Raw genomic sequence first — 19,646 nt, 5'->3', positions numbered from 1 at the left:
TAGCTCTGCAGACATGAGGCTTGGGTTTTTTCCTTCCACAGCTAAAGAGCTAGTTATTAAAAACCTCCAGGACAGAATACTAAGTTCCGTACAACTGGAATGTATCTCATGATCTAAATGACATTTCTTTCTCAGCAAACAACAGAGCAGCTTCTTTCAATCTCGGTCTCTATCAACTATACCTTGGGCCCTGCCTTTTAGGTTAAATCCTTTTAACAGCTCAGATGACAAAATTTAATCAGGAGGCATACATGTGAGAACGCTTTGAAGATAATGAATGTAGGTGCATTAATGGGCAACAGGAACATTATATATTTCTGTGCTAAATATTCAACTTTGTTAACTCCTCACAAGGACTTGAGCCTTGGAAAGAGGTGGCAGAGACTGGCGGATCTCACAGCCTGGTCGCCTCAGTACTAAGCAGCAGGTCCGGTGCCAACGCAGCGGGCTGAAACAGGGCACCGCCCTGACCTCTTCAGCTTGGAGCAGCAGCACACTCTGAATTGACTCGCCACCACCTCAGCAAATGCAGTCTTCATTCCTGAAGTGAAACCTAAGCAGGAAGCTGTGCTCTGACCCTCCTGGGCATACAGCCCACGGGGCCAAACTAACTAGGGCCAGTTTAAGGAAAACCCTACAGAACACGTACAATGATTGGCAGATGTGGAACCCCACTGTTAAGTTCTCAGTTCCAGTCCTAGCATGCTAGGACTAGACTACATGACATGCTAATGTAGGCGTTGCCTGTGCGTGGCTCTGGCCGTGTGACAACGTTAAAAGTGCACTGTGCCTCTTTATCCCTTGTTAACAGTCACTGCTAACCTTGGCTTGTAGTAAACCCCAAAACTTTCTAATAAATCCAAGCACTTACTGTGAATAGCCAGAGGATAGAGTAATACGAGGCATATCATTTTTGATGGTGACAGCAGCATATCGTTCCCACTTTCAAGTTAGATATAATCTCAGAAAGAGACATCTTTGTCAAGTAATGCTTCTGTTTATTCTAAACAAAAATAGTTCTGTTGATTTTAGTAGAAAGTATTATGAAAGCTGGCAATAGTCACTTAAATCTGTTAATCATCAAGAAATCTATGGCTATTTGGGCTTGCACGTAGAAATCCAAAGTCATTCAGAGGCCATATCTGTAAAATAAAATACAGTTACAAGAGATGGAAATCACAACTCAGAAGTTCAGTATTTTCATTTGTTATGCAGTTTATGAAGTGATTACAAAAATAATTTTTAGCTCTTTGGTTGATAGCGTATATGAGCTTTGCTCAACTGTGTGTTTCTTTTAATAGGAGTAACAAAAGCTGTGTATCAGGCAATCATTATTCCATCATGGCAGAAGACAACACTAATTCATACGCAGCATGCTTTGCTACAGAGAGCCTCACAAATTACATTATTTTTTACCCTTGGAAATAAATATGTTCCTAGAAAATATATTTCAAATTCAGAGTTTTCTAGCTTGTAAATTTAAAAGACAGAAGTATATATTTTTGATCCATCTGAAATCGGTTCTGCGAGGTGCGTATTTGTATTTTCTAGATGGGCAACTGAACTGCAAACACCAAACCTTGGAAAAGAATTGCACAAGCTTATAGGTAAGCTTACACCAAGCAAGGGGCTTCCTTGAGAAGAGGACCACTACGTAGGAAAAGGAACACAAATCATGTCCAAGTACAAGCAGAAGTTTCAGAGAATGATGTTCACCAGTAAGAAAAAAACTTTCTCTCTAGAAATTAACTGTATAGCTCCCAGAAGTATTTTCCTCTGAACATTCACTAATTACATGTAGGCTGGCCATGGACGCAAAAAGAAAGTAATAGAGAATCGAGGACATTGTTACACTTTGTCCTTTGTATCCCTTGCCTGCCTGTAACATGTTCTTTTAGAGGCAGCATGAGGGGATCAGCAGGCAGAAGAGAAAGAGATGATGCTGAAGAGTGAATGCTCTCTGGGGTAGCTCTAATCCCATAAAAATCTCACAGCCCCTGCTCAAGATGAAGAGACTTGGACAAAGAAGGATGATGTACTACCTTGTTCCCAGAGCATTTGTCAGTATGATCTTTATATTGCTTGGTTTTCCTCAGAATTTGAGCTTAAGGAAGGTGTGCAGTCACCTTCCAGGAACAGGAGCTTACTTTCTAACTGAATTCAGGAAACAGCCACAGCACAGAAGGAGCTTTTGCTGCTTTCTGGGTGGAGTGAAGAAGTAGTTTTCTTACCACAGTGCCAAGGACGGCTATTTCAAACCCCACGATTTGTCCCCAGCACTAAAGACAATGTCAGAAAAGGCCGAGGCCATTAAGGATGAGCCTAGCAAGGCGCAGCATTGACTTATTACTAGACTGGGACTACGCACTGGTAGCAGCTCTCTAGACTTGCCTCTGTGAGGCCCTTGCAGCCCTGGGGTCAGTTGCCATCAGCTGGGTTGTGCCTGTGCCCCTGAGAAGACAGAGGATGAGTCATCCTCAGGTTCTGAAGAAGGCTCAAAGCTCTCTTGTGCAAGTATCTCAGAAAATGCACGTCTCTCTTGGCATGTGCAGCTGGAGAAGAGGTGAGGAACATTTGCTGATACACAGAAATACACCGAGGTAACGTCTTGTCACTGTGTGTGTATTAGCCAGGGAGTTATTTCAGTTCCACACAAATACACAGATAAAACCACCAGCAGAAGGATATTTGTGGTCTTGGTTAGAAGCAAAGCCACAGAAATCAAGGCTCTCCAGAGGGCCTGTGCTGGCTGCAGGCTGGGTGTCAAGTCTTTGTTTGGCCTCAAAGGCAAACAGGAGTAAAAGGGAACAGCACTATCCCTTATTACAAATCTAAGCTGATCTAAGTAAAGGCCTGGAGAAGAAGTTTCTGTGGCCATTCACTCCAGCACAAATCTCATTTCAGGCAGCTCAAGTCACACCTATTACAGCTTGACCTTCTTAAGGTAAAAGCAATCAAATTTGTTTTAAACATTGTTTTGATAATTTAGTTTCAAATTCATCACGGTAATCCTAGTGGTAGAGGTAAAATGAAAATGTTTTATTTAGTCTGTGTTCAGGAGAGAACGAGAGAAGAATACTTACGGTTGGAAAGGAGATGGAACAAGCCTTCTCTGTGAAACAAAGACATGCCACTGCATGTAGGGATTCCCAGGTCTTTTAAAGTTATGACAGAAGTTGCTGTGACTTGTTCGTTCAAACTGGCTGGTCCAATTAGCAGCTCTTTCCCCCTGCCCTCTTTGGATTGGCCTAGATTTGAGCTGATGGATGGGGGATAAATGGGGCTAACTAGCTCTTTTGAAGATACGCTAACAGGTCTATTTTTGACATGGAGCCTAACTCCAGGAAATGCACAGGATGCCCTACCTAGGGCAGGATCAAGCATGAATTCTGTCAAAGTGGGACTTCCTAGCCTTCTACTGAATTTGCAGCTACTTTGATTTCATTGGCCTTTACATGGAATGAAGTCTCTCAGAGTGGTAGTTGATGTGGTGGCAGGGAGGAAAAGGGGCAAATATAATCAGGTATCGTTATTTCTGTTTGTGCTAAAAACTGGTGCACCAACACTGACTGAGAATCTTGGGTCTAAATGTCACACATAAACTATAGAAAGAGGAAACACGTTTTGCCAAGAATAGGTTGCCTAAATGAACCTGGTACAAGCTCGCTCTCTTCTGTTGAAATCCATTACTTCCAAATAAGATTTGGTTTTTTGCATCCATTACTAAAAACAAAACTGAGCGTCCAAAGCTGCTGTTACACCTGCTTCTCCAAAATCCATTTTAAGATAAAGCCACATAAGCTTCCATTCTCAGGGCAGTAGAAGATTTTTCATGAAAGAGCATATGCAGTTTTCTTGGCCAGCAGTCCACTAATTAGCTACCACCATGGGGACTCGCTGTGTTCTGCTGCCTTTCACCCTCATGTTCAATAGCAACACACAACAGCAAGATCACCATATTCGAGTGTGAATTACCATAAACAACCCAAAATATAAACAGTCATTTGAGGAATAAACTCATCTTTACTTTTGTTAGGCACCATATACTTAAATCTCATTAAAATGTTAATAATCACTGCTTTATGTGCCATCATAAAAGGGCTGCTATAAAATTTGGTTAAATAATTATTTTGGTTAAGTATCAAGTGATCACATACTATCTTTTTAAATAGACAATACTGTGCAGTCCTGAAGTACTTCTTCAATATGCAATATCTGCATGTAAATTCCATTCATTTTACAGAGTTTTCAGCTTCCTAAATTTAGGGTTCAGTCCTATCAGTCTTTTCATTAAACTCTCTCCAGCATCTTCCTTGTTGGGGTACAAGTTGGACAGAAATTTATTGCTGTTGAGAAATAGTGTGTATAATTATGGCTATCCACACACACGGGTTCTTAACGTATATATATATATAGTTTGCTAACAGTACCCTTACAGTAGTAAACAGCAGTTTTTCTATACTGGTACATCAGCTGGAGAATTTTTTATTTTTTCAGGCAGATTATTAATGCCACATTTTTATTAAGAGGGCTGTCAGCATATCACCATCATCTCTATTGTAGCAGTTAATAATCTAAGCGATAACTTGAGTCATAAAAATAGCCCTATTTAGAATCAGCATTTGTTCCCCTGGTGTACATGGGAAGGGAGATGATACAGAGAAGGAACAGAGAGCTCTCAAGAAAAGCGAGGGAAGAACTCCAAGCAAATGCTGTCCAGAAAGAACAGAGGTCAGGCAAAACTTGGTGGTGGGGCTGAGGGGGGACATGTTATCTGAGGTTCAGTAAGCAGTTTGTGGTTCTGGCCAATAGCTGCAAAGTTTTTCAAGGAATCCTAAGGTGTGTTCATAAAAACTGTAAATTAAGTATATAAAACTTGGTTAAATTGGAAAGATCTAATCTTCCCTGTGCTGGTAATACAGCTCTGCTAAACTAATAGTTTTTGTGGCTGTGTTGGAGAACAAGTCTCAAAACCTTTTTTCTATTGTCCTGAATGGCACCATTTTAAATCTTTCTAAAAGCTGGTGCCTACGTCCATAAATCATACTCCCTTGTTTCTTAGATTAAGCTTTTTTTCGGAGAAGAAATTGTGCTAGTTTCTTTGTTTGGGTAAATGAGTGAATTAATAATACAGATAATATGAGAAGCAAATTCAGTGTGAAATAAAGCTGTGGAACTGCTGAAACAGAAGCAGAAGGAACCACAGAGGTTTACGTAACACAATAATAATTCAAAGCTTTTTTTTTTAATAAAAATGTAGCAGACAATTAAGGCAGCACAGATCTGACTTCACTGTTGGTTTCACAGTTAGTTTAAAAACTAGCAAGGCCAGTCTACAGGTCTAAAGCATGTATGCAAGTCCCAGAACAAGAACTTTTTCCTTGATTTTGTTTTTTTCAACTATGGAACAACACTTCTCAAATTACAACAATGAAATACAGAGCTGCCCCCTTCTACCATTCTGCAGAGGTCAGAAGGTAAGGATGGGATGTATATCTGGGCAGTTGGGTGCTTGTGCGTGTTTGTGTTCTTATCAGGTTTGGATTTGCTTGCAAAATAACTCATTCAGTTTTCAGAAGCAGTGGCTGCTCCACGAGGGCTGCTCAAAAAACAAGTCCTCCCTCAAAAAAACCTCCACCACCGTTGAATTATCCTTTTGCAGTAAGTGGTGGGTGTGTTGAAGGTTTCCTTTACATTTACTTTAGCCAAACAGTTAAGGAGGCAAGTTTCAATACCTAACACCCAGGTGTTAAAAAAGTATTAATGCAACTATGGTTTAGATACTATAAAAATATATATACCTTAAAACAAATGCGTCCTCTTATCAGCCCGTAAGGAACAGGTCCATAGCACCTGGAATCTGTAGAATTCCTGAGATTATCACCTTCTAACCAAACATGTCCTTTAGGCACCTATGATTACACAAGATCAAAATATAAAAAGAAAATAGAATGGTATTAAGCATAGATTGCCTTACAATATATTTTCTCATTCCAGTGTTCTGTATTTCATGACTGAATAATGAACTAATTTTTTATTGAACCTAGTGAGACACAGTGCCAGATTTGGAGGGATGAGGAGGAGTGCTGCAAAGTATCTGTTCTATCATGTGCTCGAAAACCAATGGTTTGCAACAAAAAATCCAAAATGAAGATGTAAGAGGTTAGACCAATGTGACAGGGTCATTAATTTAATAGACTTCAAAAGAGGTCATTAGGATGTTGACTGAAAATCTGCCCTCCTGTCGCAGTAACAGCATGAACAGGGCAGCCACACACTCATCAACATCCTGGGGCCAGCACCAAGGCTAGACCTGTTAGTAGATTCATGATGAACTAACTGGTAATTGATTGTGACATCAATTACGAATAATCTCATCATTTTATCGGAGTAGGCTTGTCAAAGTTCTAATTAAGATCACAGTTCATTCTATGTGCAGGCAGAATCCACAACACATTATATTGCAGTAATGATGATCACGAAACAGCAAATCCCTTTTTATAATTTGAAAATTAATGATGGTGACCTTATACTATATGACAAAGACCTTTCATTGCCTATATATATTATGCATTAACTATATTACATACCATAGATTCACGGCATTCACTGACTGACTGGCAAAATGAAAATAGCAACATAGCTGTATTAGTTACCTAAATAAGGGTATAAAGCTTTCATAGATGAAAAAGTTGCTACTCTTAAGTCTTAAACTGGAATATCCAACACTATTCTGAGATAGTTTTTAAAAACATTTCAGATATGAATAATCTCTTACAAGTTACCCGGTAAAATATTTAATAATTGTTTCTAAAATTCTAAACTGGGCTGAAAATTTAAAAGTAGCAACATATTCTCAATCTAGGTAATATTTAACATGGATTTTCAGTTAACATAAATTTTCCCAAACCAAATATGTACTTGAAACATTACTATGCCCACAATTCAGAGTAAAAAAAGATACTGAAACAAAAAACCAAAATATTTCAAATGAAACTCGAAGAGCTTGAGCAGTAGAAACATTAATGTTTTAGAAATAAGTCACAATGGCTCATAAATGCAATGGTTTAGAATTCAAGGATAACAGACTTAAGCAAAATGAAATACTACTCCAGTAGTCTAGTCTGGATGTAAACTGTTAAGAATAAAACCAGGTCCTCCAGATACACAGTTGAGGAAAATGCAGTTGAAGTGTAATTGCTGGCACTTAGACGTGACCGGCCAGGTAACCCTGCTCAGGAACCTTGTCCTTAAAGAAGCCTTTTAGGCTCTTGCTTAGTCATGCTCCCGCCTGCCGGGTACCAGCAGAGGCTCCCCCCGAGCCCCTTCGCTGAGCTGGGGCAGATGTATAAGCTACGGACTAATAACCAGTACTTTGTGCCTGACAGGGGCAAACAGATGCTCATCGCGGGGAGCCCGGGTGTGCCTGGACATCTACCCGCCACCCCCCGGCACTTCTTGGTACCCAGGAGAGGTGCGGCAGCTGGGACAGAGGCCCTTGGCCCTGCTGCCTCCTTGGGGAGCCGTGTGGAGAGCTGCCCCACGGCTAAACCCTCCTGAAACCTACTGGTGCCCTTTCCTTCCACAGGCTCCTCTATAAAGGAGTGCCGCAGCCTGTGTTTTAAACTGATCTGCTCGTTCTGTCAAGGTCTTCCACTTGTTCTCCCAGTCCTTCGGTACAGGAATTCCCCATTCAGCTCATCTGCCACCTTGGCTATTTGTAGGCTGATCAGATTGCTGGCAGGTGCACAAAGAGCTTTCTCCAGGAAGGCCAGTCAGTAGCAGCTAGATGACTCTGGCCCTCCTCCTACCCCAACAGCTTTGCCAACAGAAGGACCAACCAGAAGTCAACTTAAATAATTTTTTCTAAAATATATTCAAAGTCAAATGACCTGCACCTCATCGTGTGTGGCTATACAGTTTTGATAGGTCTCTAAATGTGCTGACACTCCTGTTTTCCAGCAAACCTCTATGGTACACAGCCTGTTTAAATGTCCTGCAGCAATTGTTAGGTTAGTTGGATATTCATTGTTACTCCAGGATATTCATTGTCACTCATGTGCAGTGCACGCACCTAAAGCATTCAGTGTCCACAACTTACATGAGTTCGTTTTGCAGGTGCGTATTGCAGTGCACAGCAACGTTCTGACCTTTCTAGTGCAAACTGTCCTGTCCAGCATCTACCAGATTACAAATAATACATCAAACTGCTGTCATTTTGAAAGACTAATCTCAGCAAACATACAGAAAGGAGACGCATAGATTACTATGAAAGGATATTTTTTAATGGAATAAAAAAGCAAAGCCACAGTAAGGTTTCACATTTCTGAAAAAGCATCACTTCTTGCAACGTGCTGTTTCAGACACAGGGCACTACCAGCTCCCCTTCTACTTTACTGCTTCCCCCATTCACAGGCAGAACAGGACGCTCAGCTGTTCTATGTGAAATAAGGACCCGCTCATATAACACACGTATCTCCAAACACTTCTAGACCTTCCCATCTTTCTTCCATGATCCAAAAGTATAAAAAAAGTGAAGTGCTTTTGCCAGCTGTGGCATACCACTGACTACTTCCAATACTACTTATAAATACTTGTGGAAACAAGATGTTCATAGTTTGCATTCCAGATAGAACATTTGCATTAAAGTATATTCCAATATTGTGAAATTCACCACTGATGGTAACTTTCGTAGTTCTCCATGGAAGGTATGACAAGACCCTATGCCTCTAGATTTGTCATTTGGAGTAGTACTGTCACAAGGTATGATTCATCTAGAGAGAATGCAGTATAATACCTTTGTATGGTGCCTGTCCATCATCTAGGCACTTCACTACAACCTAAAATTAAGACAAGCAATAAAAATCACATGAAAATGTAAAACCAAATACCGGTGACAGGCTGTAATCATTAATTTAGAAAAAAAAAAAAAAAGTTGTTTACACCCCTTTGAAATAAAGGCTAAAGTCAGAATCCTTCAAGGGTTTATGCACCAAGCTATTTCTAGACCACATCAACGATTTCAGTGGCATTACTCACATTGAATAAAGTTAACTTTGAGTATCAACCTTTGCAGAATCAGGACCTGATCTGAAATGCCTCAAAACTATGAAACCACAGTAGCTGAGAATAAGATACATTTTTAACAAAAGTAAAACAAAAAAAACCCTATTGAAAAGTTGTATTTACAGTATGAATATATAAATGATGCACCAATAGGCTGATACTGCTAAACCAACCAAGGCATTGGGAAAGCCACTTGCCTGGCAGTTCACATTGTTTCATTTTAGTATTTGCAGGCCAGGGACCATGTGCTTCCTAGACAACTCTGTCACAGAAGTACAACTGAAATAATGGTTACCATCACTAGGCATGGAAAGACTGTGAATACAAAACCTATTTACAAGAGCGGCAAAAGCATTTAACTTAGAGGAGGCAGTATTTCAGTTCTCCCTTACCCACAGGCCAGACCTAAGATGTCAAAGTCCCACCAAGCCAACAACTGCATCATCCCAGAACTAACTGGCGGGTTGCGTGCGGCACCCCCAGCCCCACAGCAGCGCAGGTTCATGCGAAAACACGCTGCCTCTCATCGGCTGCAGGCTACTCCCTTGGCCTCAGCAACCCTTATGCCTCTGGTTTTGTGCAGATTATCTGGGGATTTATTTCCAAGGAACAGCAGTTCTCAGGCAAAACTGGTTATCTGAGGTGCAGTTTATGTGCACGAGAATCCAGGGCACTGAGCAGACACACGACTCTTCCCCCTTTTCCCTCCCAAGGCTCCGAGGGCTCTGGCACAGGAGCAGATAGGCCAGAAGAGACAGATGATCACTTAACACAACAGCTTGTAGCAGCAGCTTATTCTGTTCAGCTCACAAAAATAGCATCTTTCACTGCGACAAATGGGCTGAATTCGCAGGGATGTTGTCATTTCCCAGTGTACAGGTCAGGTATTCCTAGCATAAATCATTAACTTACATAAAGGGTGGGGTTAATAAAATTATATTCTTCTAGTCTTTTTGCATGATGTCAAACTTTGGGTGATCAATCTCACTAACTTCAAGACCAAGAGACGAGATGCCTGCACTGCATTAACTGGCGTATTAGAAAACTAACATCCTGCTAGTAAGATTAACAGATTAAATTATCTGCCTCAAAATTACCCCCAAACTCAACTTGATGATAATAGGCTTTTGTGGGTTGGGTTGCTGTTTTTATTTTGGTGGGGTTTGGGATTTTTTTGGTGCGATTTTGGGGAATTGGAAGGTACTAAAGATGGATAAATAGGAGACTTTTAATAAGTAAGTGGAGAGTTATAACTATGAATCTCTTGCAGTCTCTCCCTTTGGAATTCCAGGCGGTCTGCGTTTATCAAAGGACACCAGCACGTACAATCAGCTGGGAGCAGGTAAGTTTGAACTCTTGCAAGGTCACAGGTATTCACATCACCTCCAGCAATATCAAAGTTTCAAATTTAAGAAGAACTTTAAATCATTGCCATCTTTTCAGTTCAGAGGCTTTCTTCTTGAGCTGTGATAAGAACTAATCTCAGTGCTGGACAAAAGAATAAAGTCTGCAAGTTCTCATCTGTCCCTACTAAGGTCTATTTAAGTGCCTCCTACTTTGGTACAAGCAACAAATGTAATTGCTTCATGGCCTGCGGGTGTTCATTTAACAAAAGAAGCTTTTGTGAATAAACCACAGGTGTTACCTTTCTTGATTAAAGTGAAATATGATGAAAGAATCTACAATATCAAATGACAAATTTACTAGATACTGATTAAATTGCCTTATTTAAGTAAATTGCATCTAGTTAGGATAAAATATACACCATAGACATGCAGGAGTTTTTATACTTAAAAGTCTCACATAACTATTCTTTAATCCTTTATTTATTAATTCAGAACCAAGAGTGAATAATGCTTAACAGATACTCTTTTTTAATGACTCAGTTGCTCTAGGCACCATTTCTGCAGGCTTATCATAGAGTGTTGTTCATATTAAAGTTGCCATCTGTATAAAACCCAACAACATTAATTAGCTCAGTATTTTCAAAATCAGCATAAGCATTTCCATTTCCTTTTTTGTGCTGGAATAAACTATGAAAGGGTAGCAGCAGCACTGGAACTTTTAACAATGTAGCAGATCTTAAATCAACATAGAATCATAAGTGTTAGAATCATCTAAGTGTCACTGAAAGGGTGGCTTGCTGGAATTTAATAATTCTTAGAAGAATACAACAGAATGAATTTACCTTAAAGTCACAGGTAATTCCAAACAGTTCAGCATTTTCCTTTTACTTACTGAACAGCTTAAGCTGCTTATAAATAAGGCATCATATACGTGGCCCAGTTTGTTTAAACACACATATTAAAAATAATACACTATGGCCTCAGTCCAGATTATTATGAGAAAAGATGACAATGAGACACTAACATATTTTTACACAGAAATTCAATTCACTGGGATAAAATATTTGTATTACAGAATCATGGAATGGCCTAGGCTGGAAGGGACCTTAGAGATCATTTTAATCCTGCCACGAGGGACACCACCTGTCGACTAGATCAGGCTACACATGGGGACCGAACGGGAATTGAACCTGCGACCTTACCGTTGTTAGCGCTACGCTCAACTGACTGAGCTAACCGTTATGAATTCATTCTCTCTATTAAGTCATTGATTGTTTTAATACAAAAAGCACTTTAAATAGTGAAAAAATAGCTATGCTTTTTCATCCATGACAGTTTTGAAATCTTCCTGTTTTATAGATGTTCATGGGCAAAACCTTTCAAAACCGAATCTCCGAGCTACATTTAGGAATTCCTGAAAAAAAATCAGAGTATTTCTGTGATTCATCAGTCCAGACTACTGTTAGCTTTCTTGATTTATAGAAAACCAATATTTTGAAAGAAAATTGATCACAAATCCTGCAAAGATTACTTAGCAGCTTGCACAGAAGTTGGTTTCATCATCCTGAGCAGCTCCCTAGAAGTTTTTACTGAATTTGGAGCAGAGGATTAACAGAAACATAAAATCTTGAAGGTTCAGACTGGTCTGACCAGTACAGCCAAGGCTGTATTCCACAGAGGAAAAACATCTAGTGCTAAATGTTCAGAAATGAGTGATCTTGAAACAACTTTCCCTCAAATCAACAAGGCATTTCTTTGTTTTTTCCTTAAGGAATGAAGTGACTGAACATAAGAACCAGGGCAGTGCTGGCAGTGCTCTCCCCCACCCAAGACCAGCTGGCAGAGTGCAGCCAGCCCATCCTGGCTCAGGCTGTGGAGAAGAGCGAGCTGTTTGAGAAAGATGCAAGACTCCTCGGTGGCTGCTCATTCAGGGGCTGAGTTGCTGCTGTTGTGAGCCTGAGCAAGGGCGCAGGCGTGCCCGTGCCGGCCACTCACCCCTCGACCCCGCAGGCATGAGGTAAGCGCTGGTGCAGGGTACCAGTGCTGCTGTGTCAAGCCATGTCACTCACACGCTCCTGAAGTACAAAACCAAACCTGCAAAGGTAAAAAGACCAATCCACTTGAGCAGAAGAAACTCTGGAAACACTGGGAAGTAGTTCGATAAAAACTACTTCTCCTTTGAATAATTTAGTTTTGACAAATAGAATTTTGACTTAAAAATACTTCTCAGAAAGTTCAAGATGAGCTTGTCATGAACTCTGCACAGGGATATGGAGGGATCTGCAAATTAAGTAAATCTGCAAACTAAACAGATATGTCAAATCAGTTCGCCTTTTCCTTTCTCCTTTCCAGACATTTAGCATACCTGCTGCTTAAAATTGTGGCATAACTTTCTCTCAGGCCTCTAGAACACTAGAACTAAGGAGAAGAAAGGGTAGGATACTGCCTTTCTCCCAACCAGCAACTCTTAAAACTTAAATTATATGCATATATATATGTATATATATATAATATACACAGATATATAAATTATGCAATACTAAAACCTAAGTGCAAACTAGGTGTTAAGATACCAAGGGCAAAGGAAAAAGAACTTTTATTATTAACTTCTATTTTAGAGAGATCATCCAATGCTGTTGAGCACTGTGAAATATCAATCCACTCTTCAGTATCTTACGTTGTGCATCCAAAATCCTTAGTACTGTCTAGTGAGTAAGATACTGTCTTGTGTACATTATGTTACTCTTAGTGCCCACATAATATTCTTCTGCATTTGACGAGGACTGTTTAAGAGTTAATAGCGCTGCGTAAGACCACTTCTCTGATCGGCAAACACAGCAGGATGCATTATCTTCAGAATTATGTTAGCTCTGGAGTTAACCACAGGATAAGGAGATGCCATCTCCGCAGTGAACCTCGTTTTAGCACAAGGTAAACATACTTCCCCCACATCAGCTCGTCTCACAGCATTAGTGGTGTGTCGTGATTGATTACCAGCAGAGTGTTGCTGAGATATGGATTTGTATCTCAGCTTTTTATCACTACAACTTGCAAAAGGCAGTTCCTTATTTACAGACTCTGGCTGTATTAAGTGACATTATTAGGTACTACTTTTGTTTAAGTGACACAAAGGCTTAGCATATTGGTGGTTTATGACATACAAGCTGTTTTAATCTGATGACTTACCCCTCACTTTTTCAATTTGTAAATAGGAGCTGCAGTACAAGAACATATGGTACTAAAGAAATTAAAGCTAAAGTAAATGGCATTAAAACAAATTCAAATATAACAATAGGATACTCAATCTGAATTATAAACCTGGATCCATATAAAGGCTTTTAAAAACAGGAAATAAAAACCTAAATATGAAAATTAACCTTCCAGGTGGGTTTTTTTTAAGACCATTTCAGGGGTTTACTGTGATTGAGTAATTTCCTTATTAACTCTCATTACTTAGAATCAGTAAATACATTTTTAATAATTGAAGCTACGTCTAAATACTGCATTACTACAATCAATTGTTTACCTTTTTGACTTTTGGGTTCATACCCCATTGCTTCTGATACAGCAGAAATGTTATGCATTCTTCAAGGTTTATCACAGTCAATAGTTACTTATAACTATTAACACCATCACCAAGCCAAAACCAAGAAAGAGCCCAGCAAAACTGGCAGCCTAATGCTCATATTCTGTACCGAGTATCAATTTAAAAGCAATTAAAAGAAAAATTACATTTTCCTAACTTTGCAATACTGTAGCAGCTTATTCAGAAAAGGAATTTTATTGTACTTTTCAAGAAAACAGAAGATTTTCCTCATTGCTCTGCAGATAAGCTCCAGCCCTGGCACATGGTCCAAAGGAAAGATGTTCCTTATGTACTCGACTTTCAATTTAAGCACATGCTTAATTTATACCACTCAATTTGATATGTGAAAATAGTTCCATCAGCTTGTAATCCAGCAGTGACTCCATCAAAGACAGTTTACTGACACAGCCTTACACTTGGGGCACTCTGACAAAATTAATTTTTTTCATATGATGTATTACTTCAGGTAAGTATAGCAGCAAAAGTATTTTTATACCACTATAAAGGCTTTAACATAACTGCCACTGCTGTAGTGCATTTCTACGCAACAGAAATATCTCTTTTCAGAACAATTAATTCAACGTATGTATGATTTTTTTATTTTTCATTTTTATTATAGCTTGGAAGGTTGGTTTGGGGTATTTTTTAATCTGCAGGTATCTAATTGGTTGTTTGCACCAATAAAGTATCTCATCTGTGTAATTTTATAGAGAAGAAACTGTAAACACTTCTCCGTTCCCCTGTCTATATCTAAGCCATCCTGAGAAATATATTCATGAATGAAACAGCACTGGAAGTAGGATCTGATTCCAGTTCTCCTAGGCTTCAGAGTAAGACTCATATGATAGTGCTTCTAAGCATAAAAAGTATCTCTCAGAGATTTCTCATTTTTAAAAAAAGCAATTAGTAGTCTAATACAAACAACAAATCTCATAGCAATTTCACTCAAGGAGCACCTGCAATTGTACCTTTCTCCAGCAGCGAGCCACTCCAGGCAGCACCTCTGGCCCTTTGGGATCCTAGCCAATGTCTTTGACGGTTTGGGGTTTTTTTCAGAAACGCCACTCAGGTTAATTCTTCTCAAGGAAATCTCAGCAAAACAAATAGCCAGTTCCCTGTACATCTGCTGCTGCTATTTGCTTTGAAGAATTTTGTGTTTGAATTACAAGTGCATAGCACAGTGATTCACTAAAATAAGGATTATTACCGAAACGCTGGCATGTATCACTTTTCCCCTCCCCGACAAGAACAATTTACTTAGTAAATAATCCAGTGTAAATTATAAGTATAAAGCGCAGATATCTATGTTGAGAATATATTCCTCTGTAAAGTGTCTCCTGAACAGATGGAAAGATCTACCTCTTCACAACCACTAACAACAGGAGGAACACAGATATGCACTAACAAATGAAAGCGTTTCCATTTAGATAATTTAATTTCTCTCCCCTAGATACAAGTTATGATGTAAGAACAAAGAGAACTTGCATGTCACTTCGCTCTATTTCTACACATTAGCATTCCTGAAAAACATACACAGGAAGGCAGGAAATGGACTTTGCAGTCCTCATCCTCCCATTCAGCTTACGTTTTGTATTAAAATTGAAGACAAGAAATCTTGCACCTAAGGCAGAAATTGTTCTGCTGAATATTCATTTGATTACCTCAGGGTTTCCAGAAAGGCTGACATCCTGTTGAGTATAAATCCTTCCTGAGCTTCCTTTCCAAGACTAAGACAAGGTAGGAACAAGATGCTCAGAGAAAAATCAGTTTTCATCTTCTGTCAGCATACACAGAATTCAGGTTTCCATTTTAAGTTGTTCTGCTCTGGAAATTCATATTTCATCTAAATTAATACTCCTGTAGGAGCCAGAAAATTTCTTCAACTCGCTAAGGTGGGTTTGAGTTCTTGAGGTGTTTTGGTTTGTTTTTTCCCCCTGGTTAAACAGTAACATATTTTGATTTGTGGAAAAAGTAAACACTCTCTCCAAACGCTCTCCTCTCCAAATCAAAACAGGGACCAAGTTCCTACTTTCAGTCCACGAATGACAAGTGTAAGCAGGACTTCCAGTAGAACTGGCCCTTGATCAGAAGGGCAGATCGGAAACAGGTGCCTGAAACGTGTTGTCTCAACGCTGGAGTGGAAGAAACAACAAATTCAACTGCTCAGAACAGGGTATGAACCATCTCCTTGCTTTCTGGTCCCAGGTCTTGACTAAATCCAGACACCGAATCGAGAATGTGCCAAGAATTGCCAAGAATTTTGCATTTTAGTAAGGCCAGCCGCTGCCCGGTGCCTGAAGGCATGCTGGCCAAGTAGGCTCTCTGTGGCAGTTCAGCTATCACAAACTGCGGTTGGCTGCAAGGAGTGCTCTGTAAAATTCTGTACCTTCACAGCACAGGACTGCAGCTAATTCCTCTTATTCTAATTGTGAAGAAGAAGTGGATATAAAGAGGTGAAAGAGCCTGCCTTGTTTTAAGATTCAAAGCATTTGTGCAAAGTCCGATGTCTCCACAAGGTGCTGAACAGAGGTAATGGTCAGACAGGCTTTGGAGAAAGAACCTACATTTTCTGTGATTTCTGATGACTTTTCTAACGATAGCCTAAAAAGTTGTTGCTGAAAACTTTTTGTTGCAAATCTTCCAAACTTCTGTTAAGTCTATATGCAAAAGGACAACTAATCATTAATTACAATTTTTTCTTTTTCATTTCATCTTGGTACCTGACTTTTCAGACAAGCTGGGAAAAATAATATTTCTCCAGCCATGCTCAGAAAATTTAAAATGTTGTTACACTGAAACATAGAGATACACTAAACTATAATTTTGAAAGCAAAATCCTGAAAGCTATTGCAGAGACAAAATTTTCACTTCTTAGTGTTTAAAATACAGGAACAGTTTTGCTTTAAGACCAAGCCCTTGAGTCTGCCATCTGTATTGCGCTTTATGCAGAAAATTTTATTCTTCCAGGGAAGAAGACCTAAGCAAAGGGCAGAACAAAAGTATCCCCTGCCTACAATTTCTATGGAGACAAAAAAAACCGAGAAAAACAGATTATCATAAAGAGAGTTTACAAGTTATATTTTTCTTTACATACACAGGAAGCAAGAATAATTTATGAATGCTACACTTTATCATTTATTCTGATACTCAAGTACTGCACATCCTTTACAGACTAGCAGGCCTACTTAAGGAATCATTAATTTACAAAGCAAGAAACTCTAATACTTACATAGCTGTGACTCTTAAGGAAATCTGAAGGGTTGCTTGTGCAGACTTTATCCCCTTCCAAGCCAATTACTCTTTTACAGATATTTGCTGTGGGGTCATTTGGGCTTTTCACAATTACAATATCTCCTCTGAGAGGAAAAAACAGAAACAAAGACAAGCAGAAGAACTCTAAGTACAAACTCTTTGGCTGAATGCACGTGCATAAATGTGTATACTCCAAAAATATTCATGTACATTACAGATACCTCCTGTTGAAAATCTAGACCATTTACGACAGATTTAAGACTATATTTTAATTGGCAATGCTCTGATGAAGTGAATGCCATGTAAATTGATCTTGTTGCTACATAAATGTCGAACAGAACAGATTCCACGTTCCTAAATGTCATTGACCAAGTGTTACTCTTCCAGCAGAACTTCAGATGTCTGAAGACCTTGTATTACTTTTGCCTCCTGATTCTATACGTTAGACTGTACCGTGAAACACACCATAAAGGGCCTTGAGCATACTGTGCTCTACAACACAGTAATAAAATGGAATTTGATAAACCCTACTTAACACCATTTGGTCACTTTGGTGCTAACAACCTACCTGAGCACAGCAGTGCCTACAGCTTGGTTTGCAAGTAGGACAGAACTTTTTAAGAGGAGAAGCTAAGGTTCACATAATAGAACTGGTTTTAGGGGGGAAAAAATTAAATGGGAATTTTTCCATTTTTTGGGCAAAGCAGTAGAATCGACACAGACACTTCCTGTAAAGTGACCCAGAATTCTAAATGAATTCTGACAAGTTGTTCAGTGGCCTGGACATGCTGATTAACTTTCATCAGACAATGAGAGGAGATTTATGAAAAATTACAATTTCAAAGCAGAATAATATATGAAAAATAAAGTACAGATAGAATGTGGTTATTGACAAGCTCTGGCAAATGGAATGTTAAATATCTAGTCTCAACAAAGGAGCATACTTTCGAATGCAATAAAAGTGGCGGCTAAGGTTCTCCGAAAAGACAATATCAGAATTGTGAATGGTTGGTTCCATTGAAGGTCCAGAACACTGCAAATTAAAAATAAATGAGAACAAAATTACTATTTCCAATTACTTTTATCTAAACCACATGCACATTCAAATTATTTGCTAATAAATTAGAAAAGGTGTAATGTAAAATACAGCTTAAAAAAGGGAGATCCTCCAAGGGACATCTGATACATTTAAAAAGTGAGGACATCCTCCAACTGTTACAGCTTCGTGTTCGCTCAGGATTGGTCCTGAGCTGTGCTAGGCGCTACGTGGAGCCCCAGCGGATTCATTTCAGCACCCATCTGCTTGGAATTATTAGAAGTAGCACTGGAAGCTCTGCTAGTTCACCCTTTCAGCCTCTCTAAAAAAGAATCGTCATAGAAGCTGCAAGAGCAGCTCTCAGCCAAACTGCCCCACGTCCAGCAGCAGTATCTGCTAGGTTTAGAACCTGGGGAGGAGGAGGACTGAGTATGAAACACCCAAAATCCACCAAGAGTTGGAAACAAGCATTTCCTATGGCATTACTAGAGACTCCAGTCTTTCTGGAAGAATGTACTCTGTAAAATGCGTACTAATGGTTTGTCATTTGCTTCAGTGATGCCTCATGCAATAATTTGGCAAAAAATACAAATACCTGAAGTAGAAACAACTTTCATGAGTGCTGGGCCTGCCTTCAAAACAACAGGCATTTATTAAATACACTTTACAGAAAAAGCTTTACAGAAAATGAAGAAACCTGAATTACTGGCATTATCGCATGTAAGTATTGAAGTTTTATTTTCTTTTAAACATCATGAAAATGAAAAGTTACCACAACAATTCCTCCAAGGTACTCAAAGGCACAATGCGCTATGCAGCCGTATTGCACGGTATACCCAAGAAATCGAAAGGTTTTTCCTAGGACATTGCGAAGCATGGTACAGTCGTTCAGCTGGTTCTGGTCTACAGTAAAACAGAAGAATGTTATTTGCTGGATAACAGACAACCTAAGAGTTACAAAACTAGCTTTTGTATCAAACAAAAAGATGGATAATATTTTTGAAAAAGTGAAAAAACACAACAGATATATGTGAGGAGATGAATATCATTTAAACTCAAATGCCATCACTAAGTTTTTAATTTACTACGCCGACCCTTCCACATGTACAATCAATGGACCCCTCTCACAAGTTTGCTAGTGAGATTCAGTTGAGTAGGAGCTGAAACAAAACAAAGACCTTGGCCAAACTCGAGAAATGAACAGGAGAGAACAGTGTCAGTGCTCTCTGCTGACTCAGCTGGGCTTCTCTTGGTCAAGAGGGCAGACAGGCCTACCTGCCTCACCACCTTCTCTCCGCTGGCTTTGGCTGAATGGAGTCTGGAAAGCTGCAACCATTCCTTTACGGGCAGGCTTTCACCT

General features: G+C 39.4%; 1 protein-coding gene across 1 annotated transcript; it reads right to left on the bottom strand.

The window, feature by feature from the left end:
- Positions 1-977: 977 nt before the first annotated feature.
- On the bottom strand, positions 978-19,187 carry IMMP1L (IMP1 inner mitochondrial membrane peptidase-like (S. cerevisiae)). Its single transcript, XM_009871506.1, has 5 exons — positions 19,059-19,187; positions 18,195-18,283; positions 17,228-17,354; positions 5,802-5,912; positions 978-1,142 (listed from the first exon to the last, which is right to left on the bottom strand). The coding sequence occupies exons 1-5, from the start codon at positions 19,161-19,163 to the stop codon at positions 1,074-1,076; spliced, it is 501 nt and encodes a 166-aa protein (XP_009869808.1). The 5' UTR covers positions 19,164-19,187; the 3' UTR covers positions 978-1,073.
- Between the last annotated feature and the right edge of the window lie 459 nt (positions 19,188-19,646).

The sequence above is a fragment of the Apaloderma vittatum genome, unplaced genomic scaffold, assembly GCF_000703405.1.
Source record: "Apaloderma vittatum isolate BGI_N311 unplaced genomic scaffold, ASM70340v1 scaffold29676, whole genome shotgun sequence".
Classification (NCBI taxonomy): Eukaryota; Metazoa; Chordata; class Aves; order Trogoniformes; family Trogonidae; genus Apaloderma; species Apaloderma vittatum.
The sequence above is the reverse complement of the archived record's forward strand: the minus strand, read 5'-3'. Positions and strand labels throughout refer to the sequence as shown.

Coding starts and splice junctions, on each gene's coding strand:
- IMMP1L (XM_009871506.1), bottom strand. CDS start 19,163: ATGCTTCGCAATGTCCTAGGAAAAACCTTTCGATTTCTTGGGTATACC. Junction 18,284..19,058: donor ACCTTGGAGGAATTGTTGTG/GTAACTTTTCAT, acceptor TTTAATTTGCAG/TGTTCTGGACCTTCAATGGA. Junction 17,355..18,194: donor CACTTTTATTGCATTCGAAA/GTATGCTCCTTT, acceptor TTTTCCTCTCAG/AGGAGATATTGTAATTGTGA.